Raw genomic sequence first — 25295 nt, forward strand, 5'->3', positions numbered from 1 at the left:
ACTTACAATGTTCCTTTGATTCACTAGCCAGATATTTAAATATGTGCTTGGTATGTTCACTACATCTTTTCATAATAGCTGCAGTAAATAGGATGAAAGGTGATAATCTTATTGTGTAATAAGGATATTTGGGTTTCAGAGACGTTTCTAATGGGATAGTGAGGCAACGTATTTCGGAAACTGAGTAATTTCTCACTCTGGAAGACTTTAATGTAAGGCTAAGTAAATATAGTTCGATTTACTTGCATGGATTTGTGGCATGGGGCAAGGATGAAAAAGATGACCTCTTCAGAGCTCTTCTAATTCTATTTATATGGTATTTCTTATTATATTCATGTTTATAATTTTCCTACCTAACAAAAGAACTGGAAGGTGAATCAATTAAAAATAAACTTACATTCATTCTCACAGAAAGCATGTTCATATGGAGTAAGGCTTTAGGATCTCTAAGATTTTCGCATTTTGAATATCAGTCTTGCATTTGAAAGTATAGAAGCATTATCTGTGGGTGTAATTAAAATTCAACAGAAATCCATAAATGGCCCCAAATCATTAGTATTTCTAGACAGTTAGGATCATAAATCATTTGTAAAACTTTATTGGAAACCCAGAGAAAATAGCTTTTCCCTTTGAAATAGTCTAAGACATGACCTTCAATGTTTCTGTTCTGTATGGAGTTAGAGTAATCACTTGTAGGAATTTTAAAGTTAATGTTATATGAGTGCTCTTGAGAATGTGACAAACTGCCCCTATTTGTCAAACCTTTGTACAGCAGGCACAGTATTAGTTGTGTTGTTTGATCTGGGACTACCAAAGGGGAGCTGTTTTTCGTGACAAACCTTTCTTTGACAAGACCAAAACCAAAATGCCTCTTTACTCTCTGGACTCCGAAGTAATTTCACATTTTCTGTTGATAGTCAATCTTGCATCTTTCCTTCTTTCATTTGCTTTTCCTTCAAGACATACTGATAAGATTAGATTAAAATGCATTTCAGCAGGGGCAGGGGACACTATTTTGCCTGACACGAGGGATGGCAACAGGAACTTCAGAACAAGAGGCATATGTTAAACAGCTGAGGAGCCAGCTTCAAGGTGTGAGGCTGTCAAGTGTCCAATCAACTGCACTATGTGTGACACAATGAGTCATCCCACAGATGAGTAATTTGCAGAATAGAAAAGGGATGGGGATTATTGAAGGAAGTCAGCGTGATTGTGGTAGGTGGGTGATTGAACCGCTGGGTATTTCTAGTAGGAATCTGAATTCCAAAAACACAGAGATGCTTCTGTAGTGTGTTGGAGGTCCCTTAGCAACACGATTCAGAGGTATTCAGCATATTTGAGTCTGAATATATTAAACACACTAATGTAAAATTTAAGTTTAGAATTTTTTTTAGGTCCCCAAGCAATTACGGTATTATGCTAGCAGCTTTTGTCAGAATTGATCAAGTTAAGCTAGTGTGCCGAATGTATTTTTTCCTCAGGAGCAGGTTGAATCAGTTCTCCAGTGCTGTGCAATGATTTCTGCATTAGCACTCTTTCTTGTCAGAGCAGCACTTCAGCAATTCAGCAAGTTGGCCTTATATGCCTTTTTTGAAGGATGTTTTTTTACATTCCCTCCCTCTGCTGTATCTAATATGTAAACATGAGGGACAAAAGATTGGTCAGTGTTTCCATAATGGCATGGACCTCACTGGGCTCATGCATATTCAGTTATTATTAGGTGGTTCATATGCCTTTAACCCATCACTTAATGGAGCACAAATCAGTCAAGATTTGCATTTTGCTTGCTATTCAAGTTTTTAAACTCATGAGCTCCCTGCCTAATGAAAAGAATATTTATCCAGGTTAATTGATAAAATCTCTCAACATAAAGTGCTCTAGGAAACAATTTCAGAACACTTACATGTTGCATTAACATCCCATTATTTTATTCAACAGCCCCAGAGCAAGTGGGGATGTAGGATGAATGATATGTGTTTTCTAATGGCATTTTTTCTAGAAAAAATCTTTTCTACATCTCTTCTAAGATACCTCTATGTTCTTTTTTTTAAGACCTAAACATCCTTAAAGATCTTTTCAGCCTTAACCAACAACACAGGAATTCAAACAAAGCAGTTGCTAGATTCTGAATACTGGTTTAATTTCTTGTTCTATTTTACAGTGGGTTTTAATAGAAAATTAAAAAAAAAAGAGAAGAAGAAAAATCAGGAGAATTGCCATAAAGTCATAAGCAATATATAAAGAGCAATAGAACCAAATTTCTTAAATAAATGATTCATTATAAGTTGTACTTCAAGCTTTTTTCCAACCTTTGCTGTTATCCTTCTTTTTGCCTAAGGACAGCTTTCTATGAATTTACATAGTGATAAATGTGTCTTTAAAGCAGTGAGGCAGAGATAAAATAGATGGTTGGAATTTGCTGTGGGATGTCACACACCGTAAAAACTCCAGTATCTCAGGTTAAATAGCTGTATTTAGTGCAGTTTGTTCCTTTTATCTGTAAAATATTTATGTTGGTGATTTTTTTCCCTATATTAATAAGTGTTTCAAGCCAAGTAATTTCAAATCATCTCAGTATTAATTTTTATTAGCAGCAGACTGAAAGTAAACCCTTGTACTTTACTGCTCTGTTGGGAGAAGGAAGACTAATTGATGTTATTGTAAATGGGAATAAAGCTAAATACTTCTCCTCCACTACTGAATTGAGTGAAATTAGTACAGAGAAGGCTGTTTGTCAATAGGAAGTTATGATGAAAACCAATTAGCACAAGTCCTGTGTTATAAATTGGAATGCAGTATCACCTTTTCAAGCTATGGACAAATCTCTGAAATTTGGGAGGATATGTCTTTCCAATGTTTGTTACTATACTGTAATAATACTTAATAAACTGCTGAAGTTAGATAAACATGAGTGTATCTTTAAAGCAAGATTTTAAGTATTTAATCCTCATCAACAAGCACTTAATTCTGCTCTTTCAGACAGAAAATGCTGTCAGTATTTTTCTTGTTTGTCTTAAAAGATAAGGAAGTGGCTTTCTGTTTGGTTGTCTTACTCACCTTCCTCCTCTAATATAATTCCCTTTTGTATCCTCTTCCATTTCATAAACTCCTTCCCCACATTCCAGCTCTAAACAAAAGAAAAAACAGACTTGCCACTTTTCTATGACAAACACAACAGCTGGAAAAAAAAAAAATTGGACTAATTCTTGTCTATCACGTATACATTATGTTCACTAATATTTTTATATATAAATATATTTTGCTTAGGTTGGCTTTTATGTCATTCCTGCAGCCACTCACTTTCCTGACATTTTAATGTCAGACAAATGTTGCTGGCAGGGATGGGGACAAAAGCTCTCCAGGAGAAGGTTGCTGTGTTGATGGGAGATTACCAGAAAAATCCAGCTGTTCTAAGCAGTGGTTTTGATATCATTATTAGTTTTATCTACTGTATCAATAATGAACACAAGAGAATGGTTTTAATGAAAATTAAATTCTAATCACAGCTGGGATTAACTGGCCTACCTGTCTGTTCCTAAAAAATTCAATATTTAGTTACCATATTATTATATGCAGCATTTCCTGTTTATGTCCTGTTTTATGCCCTGATGAACAAACCCTTCTGAGTTCTGAGGTTTCCATCCAGACATAAATACAGGCACCCTGCCCTGACACTACAGAGCTGCTCGTAGCAGGGTTGGCTCAGAAGTCCCCCAGGACAGTGGCAGATCCTGACTCTGGAGGACTTCTCAGAACACAGTGACTCTCCCTCTCTCCTCTTTTGCTGTGTAGCTGAAAACAGACATCATACTTGGATTTCTCAGTGTTTTCCCAGGACCTGTTCATGTGAGTATTCCTTAAGCAAGAGATGGTGGTTTTAGTAGTCCATGAAGGATTTTGCATTACTCAGTATTTAAATTATTTTTCATTACAAGATCAATTATACTGTCCACAATTCCAAGCATCAAAAATTTTCCTAACTTAGTTGCTACGTTTCTAAATATTGGGTTTTTTTGAACTGGCATACTTTCTGTTCCATCCACTGTGCCCTAAGTTTTTATTAGGAGGGAAAATGAGTATTCATGTTCTATTCACCTCCATTCTAGTTATTACTATAATCATATCCAGGTGTCTGTTTTTCATATTTTCTTTGCCCACCAAGCTACCTTTCTAAACTATATGTGATCTCCTACACCTTTTTGTCTCCTTAAGTTTCTTTAAATCATGTCCTTCATCAGTCTATGATTTTTTTCCTCTCTCTTTCAACTTTTAATTCAAAAGTATTCCTAAGTAATACCGTATGTTTACTCTCTGTGAAATTATTGGAAGAGTGGACAGATGAAGGTGTCTGACTTCCAAAATACTTTATTAGTTGCTTGTCCTGCTTCCATTTCCATGTCTCCTTAATAGTTACCTCAGTCATGAAAGCCCAGCACTTTCCAAAGAAAAACAAGTTTTGCTCTCCACTCTTTTTGTGGTAGATTATTTTTGGTCCCCAAAAATATTGAATAACAGTTAAGGCTGGGCAAGTATCTTATTACTTATCATGTTTTTTAAATGGACCAGATATTTTAAGGAAAAAATCAGAAACTGATGAAGAGCTGCCATGTTTTGTTGTAAGTTTTCACTGAATAATTTCTGTGTGAGATTTTCACACTGAATTTGTTCACTAGCTTGGTAAGATAAATCACTTGATATCAGTACTAAATACTTTTAAAAATTTGGTTTTCTTCCTTGCATCTTTTCTGGATGAATAAATATTTCCCCCTTCCCTCAGTCCCTGTCTCCCTCAGTCCCTGTCTCCTTCAGAAACCGTGTGTGGAAAAAGATGGGAAAAAACAAAGTACCATTTTTTTTTCCCAAAGTATCTGGTTTATTTCTGCAAATAATTGATGCAAAGTGAACTAAAATGAGTATTGATCTGGGGACAAATCTAGCCTTAGAAAACTTTTGTCTTTGCAGTAAGCATCCCAAAGAATAGAGAAGAATAAAGGCTCTTAAAAGTTGTTACTTGTTTCACTTGTAATGGTATTAAGTGTAAAACTACCAGACTTGATAAACATAGGATGCATATTTAACTCCAAGGTGAAAAGAAGGTTGTCTGGTTTGTTTTATCATTAAGATTCAAGCAAATACTATGTAGAATAAACGAGTTTCATAATTAAGAAATTTGATCTATTTTATTTTGCTGGAGTATCTGATCTATTTGTTCAATGACACTGCAACCCCAGAGGTATCAGACCTCTTGAGACTCACAAAACTGCTGCTGTCCAGGAAGGGAAACAGAGAACGATACAGAGCTGGGAGGGGGCAGAGAGAGAATTTTATTGGAAGCTGTTAAAGTGGTTGCTATGAGACCTTCTCCAGCTAACACAGGCACAGCAGTGAGTGTGAGGCTGATAAATCATAGCTCTTGCATTATACCTTCCCTTTCTGCCTTTTTTTTTCCCCTAACACAGGTTTTGTAGTTGTTTAAGATCAGAGAAAACACCTGCCAGTTGCTTTTTCTTCTGTTTTGCTCCCTTCTGCTGCCTCGTGCAAGATGGAGCTAGAAAATGCAATGATCAGCTCCTCGAGCAGTTCTTCAGCAGGCTCCAGAGAGTACAAGGTGGTGATGCTGGGAGCAGGGGGAGTTGGCAAAAGCGGTAAGTTTCAGCAGCAATATTTTGGGGAGAAGGGGTGAATTGGGAGCGTAAAGTTCACAGGACAGGGGCATTGTTTAATGAGGGGTTTTGTTCCCCTTTCTCTTGCACATGGCTTGGATAAAAGACTATAGTTCGTGACTGGGGCAATGAGTCAGCTTAATTTGTTAGAGACTGAAGCGCTGCAAGCCTTTTTAATTGGTTATTTGTGTAGAACTGACCTTGGGTCTGCTCTGTGTGAGGAGAGAGCAGTCAGACTGCTGCTGTGAGTTTAACAGCAAGTTTCTGTGTCACTCTCCCACTTGGTGAAGGGTGGTGGTTTGCTGGACAGCGTAGATATAACTTGTTGGCCTGATGGTCCTTGTGCTCAGGTAGAAATCGAGCTAACTGCAAAGTCAGCTGTACAGTGCAGAGTGTGGGGGATGCCTGCAGTGACTCTGTTTTCTTTACCACGTATTTTGGGGGTTTTTTAAATTCTTTTTTTTGCTGAGTGTCATTGTGGCTCAGCTGTTTTTAGTCTCTTCTCCAGTCCGGACAGGTACAGCATGCCTGCTTGAGACTCACTCCAGGCTATGAGGCAGATTTGCAGCATATTTTAATATCCCTGTCCATAGCTGGCAAGATATGCTAGTGTCTGACAATGATATCTCTTCAGAGGAGTCATTATTTTCTCTGGACAGTGTTTTCTTTTTCCCAGATATTATCAGCTTTGATTTATTCTCACTGAAACCAGCATTCTGTGTTCTTACAAAGACTTTGCTGAACACGCAGAGTTTGTCTCAGAAGTCAGTATATTGAGCTGGCCACACAACAAGAATTTGATTATATCTTCTGGAAATTCAAAAGAAAAACAGAAATAGAAACAAAATTACAAAAAGCAGGATAATGTAATATAATACACCCAGGCTTGATTCCAGGGAATTTTCAGGATAAATAGCTGTGACACTAAACTGTAATAACTGTGTAGCTCAAACAAGCTTATTTATATTCAAGCAATAAAATAAAGTATAGCTGCAAAAAGTTAAAAATTGTGAGTGAACATAATTTTTTTTCTGTATCCATAATTTTTGTGTTCTTATATTTAGCTTCAACTTCAGTGGCATATCTTTCAGTGAAAGCTATTTCCCATCAGTATTGCTTCACCAAGCAAACAATTCTTGCACAGATGTTACTATATAATCATTATGTAAAATGGGAAAGAACAAAATATTAGCAATCTCACGAGTAAATTTCTGCAATTTCAAATTATGTCTTCCAAAGAAAAGCAGGTATCCAGGATGTGCCAGCTGGAACTTTCAGTAAAATATCACTTCGTTTTTTCCTTTTTTTCGTTTCTTTTTCTTTTTTTTTTTTTTAATTTTTTTTCTTCTTCCCTGAGTGTGTCCAAAAGATGACAGCAATTTTCTTCCCCCCCAAATATATGTTTGTAGGAAAAATGTAATTTTGAAAACTTGTTCACCACAGAGTATTAAAAATGATACTACTTTCACAGCATGAATGAATCATAATAGCCAAACTTTATATGCATATGGAGGAAATTTCCAAGTTTCCATTACTATTAGATAAGATTTGAAATCACAAATTTAGTTAATTTGAATCTCTGTGTTCAGGAAACATTAGCTGGTAGTTTAATGAGAATAAAGCCTTTAAATCTGTGGATTGCACAAGGTATGATACATCTCCAAAGCTGAGAACCACATAATTAACAACAAAAATTGTGTGGTCTAAAGAAGAAAAGATAGGATTGTGTATATTTATGAAATTCTATAAGATTAATGAAAACTTTCTGTTGTTATCACAAAAGTGAAACTTCTGGGTGAAAAAAAATTCCCCAGCAACAGAGCATTATTAAGAGTTTATAAGAAAGGAGGTGGGCAGTTCAACTTCTACTGGCTATGAACTTCTGATGTGCAATGGACCTGAAATACTTCCATAGAATTCTGAGAGATAGTTCAACTGATAGAATTCAGATAGAGATAAGTAAAAATAGATGTCATTCCATAAATCATTAATTCATTCTGACTGTTACATAAACAGGATTAATTTACACTGGATGAAAAACAGAAAAAGGCTTTAATGACTACTTTCATTCCACAAGATGAGCTCTGCTTTCCCCTGGTGACCTAGATTTTCTGTATCCAGGAAATTATGAATTTAACCATAAAAATGGATCACAGTAGAAAAAGGATGAAAGACAAAAAAAAAAAAAACCAGTTACATTTCCAATTTTGATTTTGACAAATCAGTGATATGTGGTTTAATATATCGATAACATCCTGCCTTTTTTTTCCCATCTTCTCCCTCCTTCTTTGCTTTAAAGTCATGATAAAAACAGTAACAGCTGGGGTTAAATTACTGAGTGGGAGACCTCTTTCGGATGAAAGCCTTTCCACTCCTCAATTTATTCAAATATTAAATAATTCAGGTTTGGAATGAATTTTCCATAGGAACCAAGCCACAAAAATGTTAGATTTCTTTTTATCCTGGATGTAGTTCACTTCTAGAGATCCCCGGGCATTTTGATCTTGTATTGCCAACCCTCCCCTGCTCTCTTACTGTTCCACTCATGCAAGGGGTGAAATGAGGAGGAGGAGACCAACAAGGGATGTTGTTTTGGCATTGGTGTTTACAAAAAATTTTCTTTGGATTAGTCAAGCTTGTCTCTTCACTTCTCTGCTCCAATATGGCAGACTGTCCAGGAGGACAGCCAACATCCTTTTGTTTGGGCTATTCAGTGTGGTGTAAGCTTCACAGGAATTGGTAAAAGAAGATGAACTCAGTGCATTCAAGTCCGACACCCACCACATACAGAGAAACAAAGTGTAAACTGCAAATGGTCTGAGAATTGTTCCTTAAATGTTCTCACACTTCAAAATCAATTCTGGAAAAATAATAATAATTAAAAAAAAAAAAAAAAAAGGTCTGCCACTATTTTATAGGAGGAAAAAGCACAACCTCAAAACCCAGCATTTGGAAGAAATAGGTAATAGCTGTGTCCAATTAAAAAGTACAAAGCTAGATGTACATTTTTATAGGAGTTGATTTCTGTACTCTAATTGTGGAGTATAGATTCCCTAGAATGGGTTATGTCTTCTAAGGCTTCTGAAAACAGAATTCTTTTTGTTTTCAGAGCAATATGCTAATTTATTATGTTGCATATGTTGTGTTCATCATCAAGAATATCAAGTAGAGGCTGATGCAAGTTCAGACAAAGTTATGCTACAAATTAAACAGAAGTAAACTAAATTTTCTATGACTCTCATTCAATTATAGTCCATATCAAAATGAAGTATTTCTAATTATAGTTCTATTTCAATTAAAAATGAGAAACTGACATTTGGGCTTCTCTGCTCTGATGACAAGTATCAGGCCACGTCAGTACCACTCAAACCTACCTCAAGTTGACTGATAAAGAGCTCAAGCCCTAAGAACCTTAGTGGTTTTGACACCCGTATTTCACAAATACCTTCAGAGATCAGTAAATAAGGTGTTCTTACGTTCCTTTTCTGACGTAGATCAGACCTCTGGGTTTAGCTCTGGTTTTCAGTGTTACAAAAAAAAAAAACCCCATGCACTAAAGAGCCTGAAACCATCCATTGCTGCCTTATATTTAGCAAACCAATTACATGGATAACAATACTTAATTGCAGCACATTCTGCAAAACATTAGCAATGATTAACCCAGGGGTTGCACAGTGACTACTAAAATGAACAAATTGATGTACCTGTGCAACTGAATAAAATAAAAAACCTCCCTCTGATGAAAATTTATTGCCTAAGCAATCTCCAAATGCTGATCAGATTGCACCATAATCCACCTTTATGTGCATCTTCTTGGCTGAATAAAAATGTTTTTTTAGCGTGTTCTTCTTTGTTTGTTTGTTTGTTTTTTCCTAACCCTAGTTAATGATGATTTATTTAAGGCTGAAGATGATCTACAGTTATTCCAGGTAAATAAAATTACATGTTTATGCACAGCATAGGTGTATCACAGATGCAAAGTGAATTTCTTGTTAGCCCTCTTATGAAAGCTGCATTTCAGATGAGTAGAGGAATTCTTCAAAACTAATTAATCTCTCTTCAAATTCTTCAAAACTTACTAATTTCTCTTGCTAATAAGAAAGATTTTTATCTTGGAGAAATTGTTCATATTTCAATATTTATTTCTCAAACTAATTGCCTGATGATCTGTTGCCACCCTACAAAATTTGAAGATATTTTAAAATAATTGTCCCTAGACTTTTGTGAAACTAATATATTTCCAGTTTTATTATATATTGGAAAGTATTTAGAAATGTATTTCCAGGCTTCAATCTTAAAAAGAATAAGAAAGAGGAAAAGAAAAACTTAAGAAAAGATTCTCTCAGGGATATTGGAGGAACTGTGTGAGGAAATGTATTCTCAGTCTGGGCTGGCTAAGGGAGACATTTGAGATATTCTTACCCATTGACTTCCTTGATTTTTCTTTTTTTTTTTTTTTTTTTTTTTTTTTTTTCCTTTTTTTTGCCAGTGTGGCATAAAGGCTATGTTTCTACAGATGCAGGTGACTCATCCAATTAATTTCAAGATCATGTGTACACAATAACTTCTAAAATGTGTGAAAACAATTATGTTCTCTGTTATGTGGGAACTTCAGTATGAAGAATTAGATTAAATCTGCAATTTTCTTTAATTTATGTACTCAATTGTACTTTTTTCTGTCCTGTTTTACCTCTTATTCTGCCTAGATAAAGCAAATTATGTGCCTATTATCTTCAAGCATGTCCTTATAACAAGAGTCCCCAGTAAATAGAGTACCCTGGAGTGTGTGCTGGAGAGCTGACCCACTCCAGCTGTTTGTAAACTCCCTGGAGATAAATTAATGTATGATCCAGGTTCCCCTGAAAAGGATGAAGGACAAAGGGAAAGATTCCACTGGTATCAAAAGTGCTGAGCTTGAGAAGCATCACTTGGCCCTGCTGATGCTGTTCTTACCCCATCACAGGGCTCAGTCACAGAGCACACTCCAGACACTGATCAAACACCTCAGCAGACATTTTTATTGGAGGGGGTTGGTTTTGATTTGGTTCCTTATTTTCCCCAGGAATATTTTCAGGTACAGCTATGCTTCCTGAAACGCCTGGTAGATGAATCAAAGAAAAGGGTCTGGCCTTCTATCATATCCTGAGGAAAGCCAATCACCAGGATGAAAGTGTTGGATTTAGTTACTGCTCAGTAGGAGTCAAGGTGAAAAAAGTTCCCCTTCAAGCGCTTGGGCATGCTGTGGATTACAGTTAAGGCAATCCAAGTCACTTCCCCCCCCCCTCAAAATCATTATAAGTGTAGTTTTTGGTGTCTTAATTTTTCCTGCTTCTCCTCTAATTGCAAAAAATGTCATTTTTTATTTTACTGGAGAAGAAATTAAGCTACCGAATTAACAAAGACACACATCTCTATGCCATCTGAAAAGAATTGCTTGTTCCCTCATAATTCTCTGTCTGAAAAAAAAGGGTAGTCCAGATTTTTAATTCCTTGGGTGTTTCAGGGAAATTATTCTACTTATTCAGATTTAAAAATAAAAAGAAACAAAAAAAGGAAGGATGAAAGAATATTGATTTTTTGACTACAGGCAAACTTCCTTCCTTGGCAACAGTTCTGAAAGGGTGAGGGTACTGACCATTCAAAATGGCACATAAATTCCCTTGGTCACTTCATAGAACTGCCTGCAACCTCTGATTAGCTGTGACCTGGTGTAGAAGTGGCAGCATGAGGCTGGGGAAGGAAGGGAGGAGACAGAAGAACTGACAGTGGTGCAGACCAAAGCACATTGTGAGAAATGAGACAACTCTTAAAAAGATCAATTTATTGAAAACAGAAAAATTGAAAAATTACAGAAATCAGAAAAATATAAAAATTTGGGATCCTATGGCTCAGTAGATGGTATGCCCCAGGAGCGCAGGGATATGAGATCTTCTGGCTGAGACAGCACTAGACCTCAGGTAGAGAAAAAGAACTTGCAGTGCTGGGCTGACTTTTAGCTGGTCCAAAGTCAAAAAAAATTACTAATGGCTCCTTAATAGGATTAGGCTTTTAACACCCAGCACCTACATCTCCCACAGCTAGTCTGCAAGAGGGGAGCAAAAGGGGAAAAGAGACCCCGCCTCTCGGCTTCATCCTTTTTATAGTTTTTGCTCCACCCCTAGTCCGCCCACAGCCCGCCCCTTCGGTCCAAAGCGATTGGTGCTTTCCCTTTGATGGAAAAAAAGCTAAAAATAGCTGCTGGCTATTAGACTGGGTGGGGGTTTTTTTGGCCTTGGAATCAAAATGCAAGTGAAAACACCAAAAAAAAGTATTAAAATACATCCAACACATCTCAAAACACTTGTAAAAGTACACAGTAAACACAGGAAAGATAGTTCGTATGGTGTACCAGTGGCTTGAAGTTTGAAAAGGGCAAGTTAGTGATTTTTAACAGGGGAATTTTTAATTGGGAAGGGTGCAACTCTCTTAATAAACTATTTTGAACAATTGAAAACACTGATAATGGAACTGGATTTTTGTACCTGGGCTGATGGGTTAATTTTAAGATTCAATTTAAAAATATTTAACTCAAAATTAATTAATTAAAGCACTTAATATGCAAAGACCAAGCACAAATAGGGATTTCATGTATGACACACATGGTAATGCTTCTTGACAATTATGTATCCATGGAGAAAAAATCCTAACTGACCGCTCTAAGCCACCAGCTATGTCGTGTCTGGGATGCTGTAAACTGAACAGCAGTCACAGTTCTGATGCACAATAGCAGGTATTTCAAGCAAAATAATCGTGGTGCATGTTGTATTTTTGCCATGCAAAAGTGAACGAACACCTTGTAGAGAGGGGCCACCAATGCCAGACAATCACATCCCTGGTTTGGGTAACTTCCAGCTTTCTCATAAATGAGATTAGGCTCTGGATATTGTACAAAGGCAGAGTTCCTGGTAGGTTTGTGATCTTTGATAACAAAACTCTCCATGTATTTTAGGTTCCTTCACAGGTAGGTAATTGGATTTGTTTCAAGCTCTGTTTTGTGTAATTCCATCTTCTAGACATTTTATCTGTTTGTTAACAACTTTGAGAAAATCCTTGTTTTCTCTTAATACTTGTAGACAATGATGAATTCACACCTCAATCTTCTTTCACTGCAATACACTGAGTATCTGAAACCTGACTTGTAGGACCTTATTTTCCTGCTCAGACCATCCTGTATGCTTAATTAGAAAGCTCTAATAGTTCCACATCATTTTCTGAGTACAAATTCCAAAAATTCACATTCTCTTCTATTAGTGGCCTTACTAGAAGCAAGAATGCCTACTGGTTTCCTCTGTAGAATTATTTTTTGTTACTCAAAGAAGAATGAATTCTTTTATTCAGGTGTAGTTCACAGAGGTCACGTACAGAGAGATAGCTGTAGTAACTTGAAACTATTTTCTCTTTCCCCCAGTGCATTTTCTCTTTCCCACCTGTGCTATCACACCTCTGGTGATGACCTAAATCCTGCATTTTCATGTGTGCTATATTACTTGGGACCATTGAATCTGAGAATTCAAATAATTCTGGACCCCTTTCTGATATTCTTCATTTATGTTTAGTGTGTAGGTTATCCACTTAAAAGGATTAAATACATTATTTATTAATCAATTTCTCTTGCGTATGGGCAGACCTTGTGGATAGAGCTGTTTGCCTTAGGGAAATGAGTTAAAGATGTTTTCATTATTTTGGCAGTTCACATAATTCAATGGTTAGAGAGGTGGAGGATTCAATTATGCCCTCTGTACTTAATGGGGTGGGGGGGGAGTGTTCTGCATGTGAGATACCAGCTCAGTGCTGAGGAATCTGTCTGGAGTCCTGGATTCTTCAGCACTAGAAGATGTCTGATAAATAGGACAGAGTTCAAAGAAAACCAACAGAGATGATAAAAGGAGTGACACAGTATGATTTATGATGACAAATGACTATGACTATATTGAAATAGCTGCTGTAGACAGTAATTCATGATTTTTTATTGTGCAACTTGCATATGTATACAGTGATTCAAGGTAAATGGACGTGGCTGTGATGTTGTGTTGGTTTAACACAGCCTGGTTTTTGGTGGGTGTCCCAGCTTGAGACAAATTAAGGGAAATTCTCTGGGAGGAACATCTCCTCCAAAGAAGGCAGGTTACAGCCACCTTCCCTCACCAGGTTTGGGAAGAAATTCCTTGGAGGAAAGTGAAAAAGGGGGAAAAAACCCTATTTATTTAATAAACAGCGTGCACAATGGAAAAGAATAATGCTAAATAATAAAACCTCTCACTGTGGAGAAAATCTGGGTAGATTTCAGAGTCTTTTGTGGGTGTGGGTTTCTCCTCTCCAAAGCTGGAGCTTGTTGTGGGGGCCCTCTGGGCTGGTGTAAGGTCTCCCGTTGTGTTCTGGTGTTGTTGAACAGTCCAGAAGAGAAGAAGAAGGAAAAACTGAAGTCCGAGAGGAGCAAAGGAGTTTAACTCTCCATCTCTCTCTTCCAAGAAAAGGAGTCAAGAGCCGGGAAAAGCAGGAAGTGATTGCATCCGCTCTGCAGCAGCAGCAGCTCTCTCTGTGTCCTTGAACACAAAACCACTTTGAAAAGTTCGCCTGGCTTTTTTTCCTTCTCTTGGACCCAATTTTAAAGGCATAGAAAGGCACAGGATTCATGTCTGGACATAGAGCAGGCGATAGGGGATGCACATCATAAAGTCACCCCAAGAGAGTGGGTGGGAGAAAAGCTGCTCGAAAATTCCATGTCTGGCACAGAGCCAATTGCTGAAGGTTCTTACAATGGGCAGGTTACTAGCCCAAGTAGAGAAGTTGGTAACACCTCTGTGATGACATATTTAAGAAAAGAACAAAACTGGAGGAAGCTCTCTTTTCTTCTCCTGAGGGGTGGTGAGGGCCAGGGCCTTCCTGAGGCTGGGACCGTGTGGCCGGGGCTGCCTGCACAATGCCGGCAGGGACCACGTGGCCAGCAATGAAAACATGGTGAACAGTTCCCCCATATGGAGCCAAAATCTACCTATTAATCTCAGTGAAGCTCTATAAGGACTTTTCAATTGTTGGAACTTGAGAACAAACGAACCTACAGCAACTTTCTCCTGAGTCAGAGAAAAGGGAAAAGTGGGGACACCTGAGGAGAACCAACATGGCGTCACCGAGGTTATTGAAAAGAAGGAGAGGGAGGAGGTGCTGTGGGCATCAGAGCTAAGATTTTTTTTTCCCCTACAAGCCATGGTGAGGACTATGATACAACAAACTTTCTCTGTAATTCATAAGTACATAGAGGGATGCAGAGATTCATGCACAGCCCATGAGGAACAGTGTCCATGCTGGAGCAAGGGGATGTTGAAAAGCTGTAATCTAATAAGGAACTCAAACAGAGAGAGGACCTTTGCTTCCAGAGATAGAGAAAGAGAACTATTGCTTCCAAACTAGAACAGCTGATCCTTAAAAGACTAAACCCCATGAAATAAAATGACCCACTCCAGGCAGTTGTGGGAAGACTGCTTGGCCCATGGGAGGGACTCACATTGCAGCAGGTTTGGGCGGGACTACTACACATGAAAGTTGAAACCATGGCGGAAAGGTTCTCAGAGAACTATCTCCTGTGGGAAGGATCCCATGGCACAGCAGAAGAAAGAAACTCTTTTCCTTAAGCATACTGAAGAAAGATTTTTAAGAAGTGAAATACAGACCAAAACCAACCCATGTTTTGTCTCCTTGCGCAGTCAGTGGAAAGAGGGAGGGACCAGGAAAGAAAGGTGTTCTAGAGGTTTATTCCGTTCTCATCACCCTTTTTACTTTTAATTCTGTTAATAAATTTTCTTTATACTGTTTAAGTTTTGAACCAGCTTTGCCTTTAAGTGTTTTTCCCCTAATTCTTATCTCAATTCAGGAAGTTTTTGTTTTAATTCCCCCTCTTCTGCTCAGCTATAGCGAAGAAAAATAAGTGCATAGCTTTTTTTCACGGGTGCCTGGCACTTGGCCAGTATCAAACCCCAACAGATGTGAATGGGTTGATCTATCCAGCTTCTCCCATCATAACACCCAGATGATATTATATAAATACCCGCCTGGATAAGGCTAGCAAATGAGCTGGTCACTTCCATGCTCCTTTGGAACAGGGGATGGAGAATTTGCAATATTCAAAAGTAATGAATATCAAGAGAAGAACACATATATCCCAAAATTTGAGGAGGAAAGTGGCCAGAATTCCCTAATGGAGAGTAACAATTTAAGAGATGAAATTGAATTAGAACATGTATAATTAAGAGATAGATGAGATCTTCAAGACAAACTTTCTTTGGTCAATAATGGTGGCATATACCCTTAATGATTTGCTTAAAAGCTAGATGGAACAGATTGTGGAAGGGTCTTTGAAAGGAACAGACTGCTGAAAGTTTTGTTAGTCTAAGTGCTTTACACTAAGAGAATAAATTACAGAGATTGAGCATTAAAGAGCAAATATACCTGAACAGAAAAAGCACTTACAGTTTTCAGATTCTCTTATAGAAGAGAAGGACTACTGTCATCCTCAAAATTATGAGATGTGTTAATAGTCATCAGGACTTTTGGCTGATATGGCGCTAATAATGTACATAGCCAGCAGTTTTCTTTGTGTTCAGGCTGCTAAACAGAGATCCTTATGCTGGTCTCAAGATTGTATTTGTTTATTCTGTACAAAAGAAGTAATTTATGTTACCTCAAACAGAACTAAAATGTGTCCTCTAGTGTATAAACGCTCCTGTAGAACTGGAAATGTGCTGAGGTAGCACCCTTAAAGTACTGGCCATCTCGTGTGTGTGTTGGGTGATGGTGCAGATGGAAGGCAAACAGATCTGTTAGCTCACCTCTTGCTGTTCTCTGTTCCAGGGATGGAAATGGAATTTACTGATTCAGGGTCTTCACCTACACTCCTTCTATGTGAACACTTATGTGTAGGACCCAAGGGAATGTCATGAAGCTGAGATGGGGGAGGTCTAGTTTGGATATCAGGAAAAGGTTCTGCCCCCAGAGGGTGATTGGACACTGAAGAGGTTTCCTGTGGTACGGTCAGCACCAGACTGACAGTGATCAAGAAACATTTGGACAATGCTCTCAGGCACAGAGTGGGACTGTTGGGGATGGTGCTGTGCAGGGCCAGGAGTTAGATTTGATGACCCTTGTAAGCCCCTTCCAATTCAGGGTATTCTATCACTCTAAGTGATTAGTACTCACAGAAGGTTATATTAATGAGTCTGCTTTTCATGGTGTGATTTATTAAAACAGAGCTTCACTTAGAGTGAAGATTTCAGTGACTTGTGCACTGCTCAGCTTTTCCTGTTCACACTGCTTGCTGTAAAGAGACAAGGCTATTCCTCAGGAACAGGAATCAAACTATCAAGGACTCTCCTGGTTTCAGCCACACACAAATCTGCCATTTGAAATGCCCAGATTGAAGTCTCAAACAAGGGAACAAGCACTGTTTCATGACAATGACTGGGCACTGTCGGTATCTTTGCTGTAAACAATCTGTTGAGGCAGCCACAGGAACTGTTTCCCTTCCAAGCCATCCCTGCTGCTGAGCCGAGCCATCTGCAGCATTTTTGGCACGTGCTATTTGCTAGAATTTGGAGGAGATTAATTCCCTTAGGGACACTCTTGAAAGCACAATTAAGATTTTTTTTTTTGTGTGGCTGCTTTCATCTCTTTTCTTTCTATATTTCCCATTATATTCCCTTCCATTCCTCTGGTAATCCTTTTCCACTTTCAATTTGTTTTTTGACTTTTATTAGTCTCCCTTTATGCCTGCAAGACTGTCTAATTTTCTTTCCTAGAAGCTGGAAGTCTCATCATGCTCACACAGCTCCAATGACAGGAACTGGGTGTTACCAGAGTGTTGTGCAGGGTCTCAGTTTCAGAAGAAGTGTCTTGGGAAGACACTTTTCCCAAAAGTGTCCCACTTTTCCCTAGAGATCTTCTAATACATTACCTGCCCACTAGGCACTGGAGACATTAGCTAAAATCACTTTGTTTCAAGGCTGATGGGGAGCATCCAAAAGAGGAGGGTGTGAATGTAAAAGTCTGTCTCAGGAGATGCCAAGTTGGACTATCATGAATTTGGTCTCCAAAAGAATTATGTTTTCAACTCATGTGGTCAGTGTTTTATCTTTTCACTAAAATCCTAGAACTAAATGAGTTATTTCAGGGGTCCCAAAAGTGAGCTCACAAATATTTATAAGATTTAAAAATTAATTTCATAATCTTTGGCAAAGTAAAAGCTGTAATCAGCTCAGAGACTGATGAACGTATTTCTTCTTCAGCTTACATGACTGAAGTTATGAGAGTTATGAGAGACTGCAGTTATGTTGTGTAATTTCTTTCCTTGCAATCTCCTTGAAGTGCTAATGTAATTCTGTAGTTCTTGTCCATTTTCACATGCCTGAAATAAAACAGTCCTAGCTCAAATTTGTATTCTCTGTCAGATCCTGTGATTCCTTTACTAACTTGATTGCTCTGTCATTCTGTGATTCCTTCAGTAACTTTACTAGCCTACTACCTGCATGACAGCTTGTTGTGTTATACTGAACTTTTCCCTATTGAACCAGATCTTGACTGTCTTTACAGAAATGTCTCTTTAGAAGCTTGCAAAACGTGTACTGTTGTTTTAGATTTTTATTCAGAATGTTCAAAACCAAACCCAAGTGTTGTCAAATTCTCAGTTGTTTCCGAAACAGCAGCTTCTTAAGCCATCCAGAATGCCTGGCAGGCTTTAAAATTTCCCCTTCTCTAAATTTTTTCTGGACTTTTTAATATAGAAATGTTGTTCTCAATTTGATTAAAAAGCAGTCATTAGACATTTTCTTCACAACATACCTGGTGCCATGGTCATTTGATCACTCATCACACACAGTATGACAGAGCTCTGCTCTGTGCAGTATCTGGCACTGGGTCCAGACCAAGGATGTGTTCCTGGTCTTCATGGGGGTCTCCTAATATTTGTAGATATGCTCTAGAAACACATTGTTTCTCTGCTGGGATTAGAGAAGAAGAAAGAACAATCTATTACAGTAATCAAGCAGCCCCTCATGAGCTCCAGAAACCGCCTTCTTGTGCCTTTCTTCCACTTAAAGCAGTTTCATTCAATGGATTTCCCAGAGTAAAAAAAAAAAAAAGTGAATTTGCAACATAATCTGTCTCAGTGCACACTCTGCTTACTGGTCTGTTAATATAAAAGTGGAAGTCAAAAGATCTATTTTTCAAATCTTTCCTAAGATACTTTAAAGTTAAATGCCTGACATAACAAGGAGTGCATCACATAATTTTCCTCTGGTTTTTTTTCCCCCCTGAGGTAACATGCTCAAAATGACAATTGACTATGGTATTTTATGGTGAGGAAGGGGTTAGGAAAAAGTCAAAAAAGAAGATATAAAAGAAACAATCCAAGCAATTAGGATGGGAAATGTTAACAGATGTCGACGACCAAGAGTAAAGAACAAGTCAATGGAAAAAAAAGAGACATAGAAAAAGATTGAGAAAACAGAAAACTATAAACAGATGAGTAAAGCAATGATAAGGGGGTAAAGGGATAGAAGGAAAATGCAGCAATTTGTACTTCTAAGAGCATTGGTTTCACACGCTGTTTTTCCACTGCAGTAATCCTACCTGGTGCTAATAGCACATAGTCATATCCCAACACCTGTACACAAAATGTACACAGAGGTCATGTTAGAGAATCATTCTCCTGCCTCTGTGACATCTTATCCCGTGTTTCTCACTCACTGGCTCTCTGGAGTAGGAAGCCGGAGAGGCATCATCACAGCTGTAGACTGGTGTGGGTTGATTTCTTCTGCCACGGAACAAGCCATAGGACAAGAGAAAATGGCCTCAAGTTGTGCCAGGGGAGGTTTAGGTTGAAAATTAGGAAATACTTCCTCAGTGAAGGGATGTTCAGGCATTGCAACAGGCTGTCCAGGACAGTGATGGATTCACCATCTCTGGAAGTATTAAAAGAACTTGTCCATGTGGAGGTTAGGGACATGGCTTTGTGGTGACCTTGTCAGTGTTGAGTTAATGGCTGATCCTGATGATCTTAGAGGTCTTTTCAAACCTTATTTTCCTATGATTCTGTGATTCTAAATCTTCTCAGCACAGCCCTTTTATGTTCTCCTGTAGTGGGTTGAACCTGAGTTGATAGACAGTCTTAGACTAATGACGCATCTCACAATTTACATATTCAAATCGTGCGGAAAGGCAGGAATTTCTTTTTGTTCCAGCTCGCCTGCTGGAAGATCAGGGGTCTCTGAGCCTCCAGGCCCCGCCAGGCCAGGGGCCCTACCCCTCCCTCCCTTTCCAATGCCACGGCACAGACCCTGGGCTGCTGGGGGGTGGGAACTGTCCCAGAGCTGCAGGCAGCTAAAACCAGCCAGGGACTGCCACACAGCTAAACCCATCTGGCGCAGCTTCCTGGGACCGGTGGGTCCCTCTCCTCTCCCTCTCCTCTCCCTGCAGAGCTGGCCGGGTCAACACTAGACCACAGCAACACTCTTCAACATGGCGGCTTCAGAGCCAGAGAGAAGAGAAAGTGAGTCACGTGAGACGGAGCTGAAATGGCGACGGGAGAAAAGAGGGCGGTGCCGCGATTCTGGCGCGCAGCTCAAAAAACTTCTTGCAGGCCGTGGTAAGAAACTGTAATACCACAAACTCTTTGTCTCTTTGACCCATTTGAAGTACATGGGGGGATGGAGAATTCACTTGTGGCCCGTGAAGATTGTGAAGAGTGCCTATGCCAGGCTACATAGAAGCAGTGAGAGGCTTTTAGAGACTTGTGGCAAAAAAAAAGCCTTTGTGTTCAGGCCAAAGTAACTCTTCCTTAAAAAGATTAATAACCCCGTGTGATAGCCTATGTTTGGCAGTGTGAAGGAACTGTGAGATTTTCATAGAAGAGATGTTTTACACCACAGCAGATTGTTTCTTTCCGGGCGGGTCTGCTGTTGGTGGCAGTTTGGGAACCACGTGCAACTGAAGAAAACCCTTTTTTCCTTCAGCATATGAAAGAGACTCATCAAGAACTGCAACACTGACTGAAATCCCAGGTTCTGTTACCCTTTGTGCGAGTTGGGTAAAAGGAGGAAAGAGCTGGAAGGGGGAAAGGGGGTTTGCTTTAATTTCTTGCTATTTCTTTTTGCTTTTAATTCTATTAGTAATAAAACTCTTTCTTTGTACTGCAGCTGTTTAAGTTTTGTGCCTGCTTTGCTTTCTCCTAAATCTTATCTCACAAAAGGAAAATAAGGAAGTAATGGATATTTTGAACAAAAGCACTACATCTTCTCAGCCATGTACAAGGCTGTGTAAATCTAAAATTAATATAAATTTATGGGGTGCTAGGCAAAGCGATGCTTCTCGTGTGTGGTTTTCTGACAACCATCAAGAACTCAGAGCAATCTGTGGGCCCCAGCCTTAGCAAGATGTAACACCCTGTGAAATCAGTGGGAGGCACAGAATTTGTCAGACTCTTCTGTGTTCTTTGAAGAACTAGATTCCTCCACACACAGAAATCTTCAGTGGAATAATGAATCACAGTGATGCTAGAGGGATATCTCCTTTGGTACCAGGAGTTAAAATTCTGTTTTCCCCAATCTGGGAAAAAATGACAAGATGAAAAACAAATATACATGTATTTCTATATGTTTTCTCTTATTCTTTGTGACCCAGCTCTTACCTTTGCTCTCACTCTCCAGCTTTTACTGCTCATAACAATATAAACAAACCTCTACTTCACTATAATAAATTTTGAACAAGTGGCAGTAGGAGGAAAAATCAAAACAAAAAACTAATGACTATAAACAGATTTAAATACACATATCCCTGAAACATGCTCATGTAAGGTTTATTTAAGTGTAAAGTAACACACATTTTCACTCTTTAAGGAAAATAGTTGTTAGTGCCAATGTGTTATTCAAAGAATTTATAGAAAGCTGTGCAAAACCCAGTGAGATAACCACTTGTGCTGGTTGACAGTGACAGCATATTTAAAGAATAGGATCACTTGGTGATTGAAAGCTTTTATTCCTCAGTTTCATTTACCTAAAAATAACTATGGATCAAAATGGTTTGCATAGCTGCCTTTTATGTTTCTAAAGCATCACTGTACATACTGGATGAGTATTAGTTCATTAAGTTTTAAACCAGTTTTGTGTGTTAGGATACTTTAGGGTGGCGTAATTCAAATACATTTTCAAGCTTATGAATAAGATGCATTTCTGATTGGCTATAGGTAGGAAAAATGCAGAAATTGAAATTTTTATTCCAAGAAATTGCTAGTTGTTCCCTTTCTGATTCTGAGCATCACAAATGAAGTAGGTAAAAATTGTAGGCCGTGAGTAATTTACAGGGCTGGATCTCTTGGGAATATCTTTAACACCACTGGTGTTAATTTAGTCACAACAAAAAGCAAGATGTGGATTGGGAACAGATGAGATATGTTGTAGTCAACATGATTGCTCAGAAAATGACCTAGGCAGACAGAATAACCAGTTTTCACTGTGATGAAAGTTTCTGAATCAAATGTTTCCCTGGCTCACAGTCAAAGTTCAATGCCATAGACAAATACCATGAAAAATTCTTTTCAGCTTTAGTGCATAACAAGCTGCTAAAAATCATTAAGAAGTTGGTGATGGAATTACTTGTCTCTGAGTACTAATTCCTTCCACCCACTTTTATCTCTTCTCTCCTTGCAGGCTCTTCCTTCACATACATGGTAGAATTTATGAGAGAAGTAGGAAATGTAAAATACCACCTGTTTATTTTAGTAAATGGTGTGGAGTCCGTGCTCTCTATCAAAATTCCTTTTATTTTTCCCATAAACTTACTGTAAGTTTATTTCCTGCCAATAAAATATTTTGCCAGGAATATGGCAATGTGGAAGGGCTTGGATTTGCAATCTATTGGGAAAGGATTTTCTGTTCCAAATTTATTTTATTTTATTTATATGCCTAATTTATTTCTATATTTAAATTAATGTCAGGAAGTCTAACATATGATGAATTTCTCACAATGGCACAGTGTTTAAAAGTTACCTATCTTCAGAACCCTCTCTAGTTAAGCTGAGAACCAAATACATATTTGTTTACTTAGTGGAAAACCAAGATAGGATGGGCCTTATTTGTTCTGTCAGTGTCTTATATGTCATATCTGTTCAGCTCAGTGATTACTGTCAGTATTGTGGCATTTGAAAGAAGACCTGAAGAGAGTGGAAATGCAATTTGTGTTCTGTGTTGCCTCACGCATCACGAAGAAAACTGGCAGCTTGACCTTAGCAGTAGAGCAGAAAGAATACAGCTTTTTGTACACTGAGAGTTCCAGCCAAATGAATGCATCTTAATGGGGAAGTCACTTACTCCAGAGTAGGTGGGGAGGGGAGGGAAACAGGAAAATATTGTGCAGCTGAAGAAAAAAATATCTGTATTTGTTCCTGACTCTCTCTTTGAAATTACCATAGAATGCCTTGACCCCTATTTTCTGCCCTATTCACTGAAACATCTGAATTAAAATGGTTAAAGCAGTGCGTGGTTAAGTGGAATGGAGCAGAGAGAGGGAAAGGTGTGGGAATTTCCCCTGTAATTTCTGTAGATTTGGAGAAAAGCATCAAATAGTATTGTGTGCAGCTAATATTATAACACAGTTTATGACAAAATTGAAAAGGCAATGAACCTCAAGAGTGTTTCGTGTTTGATCCATTATGGAAGTGAACAGCTAACTGGATTAATATTTCTGGGCTATGGGAGAGTTTCCAAAGTTTAAAACGTTAGCCTTTGTTTAAGCAATTAGAGTGGATTTATCACAGCCAGCATCCAACAGCAATTATAGTGGATTGATAGAGCTACTTGCTCACTCCCCAGTCCTACAGGAAAGAAGGAGAAGGAAAAAAAGAAAGAAAAAGAAAAAGGAAAAGGAAAAAGGAAAAAGGAAAAAGGAAAGAAAAAAGAAAAGAAAAGAAAAGAAAAGAAAAGAAAAGAAAAGAAAAGAAAAGAAAAGAAAAGAAAAGAAAAAAGAAAAGAAAAAAGAAAAGAAAAAAAAGAAAAGAAAAGAAAAAAAAAAGAAAAGAAAAGAAAAAAAAAAAGAAAAGAAAAGAGAAAAAAGGAAAAGCTTGTGGCTTTTTAACAGCTGGAGCAAAAGCTGTGAGTGCAAGCAAAGTAAAATTAAGAATTTATTTACTAATTCCAACTGGCAGGCAGACTTTTAGCCAATTTCTGAAAAGCAGAGCCTCAGCAGACATGATGGATGCTCAGGAATACAAATGCTATAACCATGAACGATCCTGCTTCCTCCTGCTTTCCTTGAGCTTTTATTCCTGAGTATGCTATCACATGATATCATACTCTTACCTCTCTGATCAGATCAGCTGTCTCAGCTGTGTCTCCCCACAGGTTCTTGACTACTCCTGCTGGAGGCAGAGTGGGAAAAAGAAAAAGCCTTGATGTGGTGCAGAACAGTTCAGCAATGACCAAAATAATGGTGAATTATCAACACTGGTTAAGACACAGAATGAAAACCTGCCACCATACGGGCTGCTGTGAAGAAAATTAGCTCAATCACAGCCACCTCCAGTACAGCAATTTATAGCGTGAAAAGGAGTGAAGGAGATATGGGGCTTTTTTGTAGTTTGTGGCTATAATATCATTGTATTAACTACATGTTGGTGCTGACATGATCTTTTTTTTGAAGTGTTGGAGGCCACAAGTCCTGTGGGAATCAGCGTTGCTTTCCTTCTCTTTCATCCTTGTTTATAATTTGATTTGACAGAACTACCAGTTTTTTATTTCTCACTTTTTTTTTGTAGAAACATGAAAATTTGAAACTAACTGTTGTTGGCACAGAGGTGTTTGTGCTCTACACCTTACACATGTATGGTTTTCCTGAAGGCCATCTGAAATATTTACTGCCCAGCTGTGTTTCTGGGGAACCCCACCACTGAATCCAGCTGAGCCTTATGGTCAAGTGCTGAGGTATTTACACAGTGCTTGAATTTTTTTCCACACAGGAGGAAGTCTATGACACAGTACTTTTGCTGCAGCTGAAATGAGGATAGCACATTTATAGCATAATTACATCATCATTGGCAAGTGGTGGGTCAGCATCACCAACACTTTTTTGCCATTTCTAAAGTACCTGTAGTTCCAAGGAGAATTAAATCACTTAGATGCCTTTCCTGGAAGGAATCTCTCCAAGCCCATAGTGGCCAGTATTGCAGTCATCCTCCGTAGCAGGTCTTTAATTTCAGTTTCACATTTCTCTGTACAGTAGAATATTTCTAGGTCAGTCTGGGAAGCCAGGCTGCTTTTGAAGCCCAGGACTGCTCAATTCAGCTGTTTTATCACAGCTCGGGAAGTCTGAGCCAGCATCACTGGCAGGAACCAGACACAAGGTAGCTGGGCCAGTGGAATGGGTCAGCAGCATTCCCCCTGCAGTGCTGATGCCACGGGTTACACATACCTCAATAGCAGTGCTGTTGCTCTCATCATTTCTGCGACACTGGATGCAGTACTCATTGTCCAGGTGTTTTTTTTTTTTTTTAAAGGCTGGTCATTTCTTGGCATCATCAGGATTTTTGGCAAATTCTTAGGTCTGCTCAGTGGCAGG

At 38.4% G+C, this 25295-nt stretch overlaps 1 protein-coding gene across 1 annotated transcript in view; it reads left to right on the plus strand.

Annotated features, from left to right (window-relative positions):
- The first annotated feature begins 3698 nt into the window (after nt 1–3698).
- The window catches only part of RIT2 (Ras like without CAAX 2), a 186367-nt gene continuing 164770 nt past the window's right edge, over nt 3699–25295 (plus strand). Inside the window, exons 1-2 of the mRNA XM_017733671.1 lie at nt 3699–3846; nt 5460–5645. Coding sequence (XP_017589160.1) covers nt 5543–5645 — 103 coding nt within the window. The 5' untranslated portion in view covers nt 3699–3846; nt 5460–5542. The remainder of the gene's footprint in view (nt 3847–5459; nt 5646–25295) is intronic.

The sequence above is a fragment of the Corvus brachyrhynchos genome, unplaced genomic scaffold, assembly GCF_000691975.1.
Source record: "Corvus brachyrhynchos isolate BGI_N302 unplaced genomic scaffold, ASM69197v1 scaffold625, whole genome shotgun sequence".
In the NCBI taxonomy this organism is placed as follows: Eukaryota; Metazoa; Chordata; class Aves; order Passeriformes; family Corvidae; genus Corvus; species Corvus brachyrhynchos.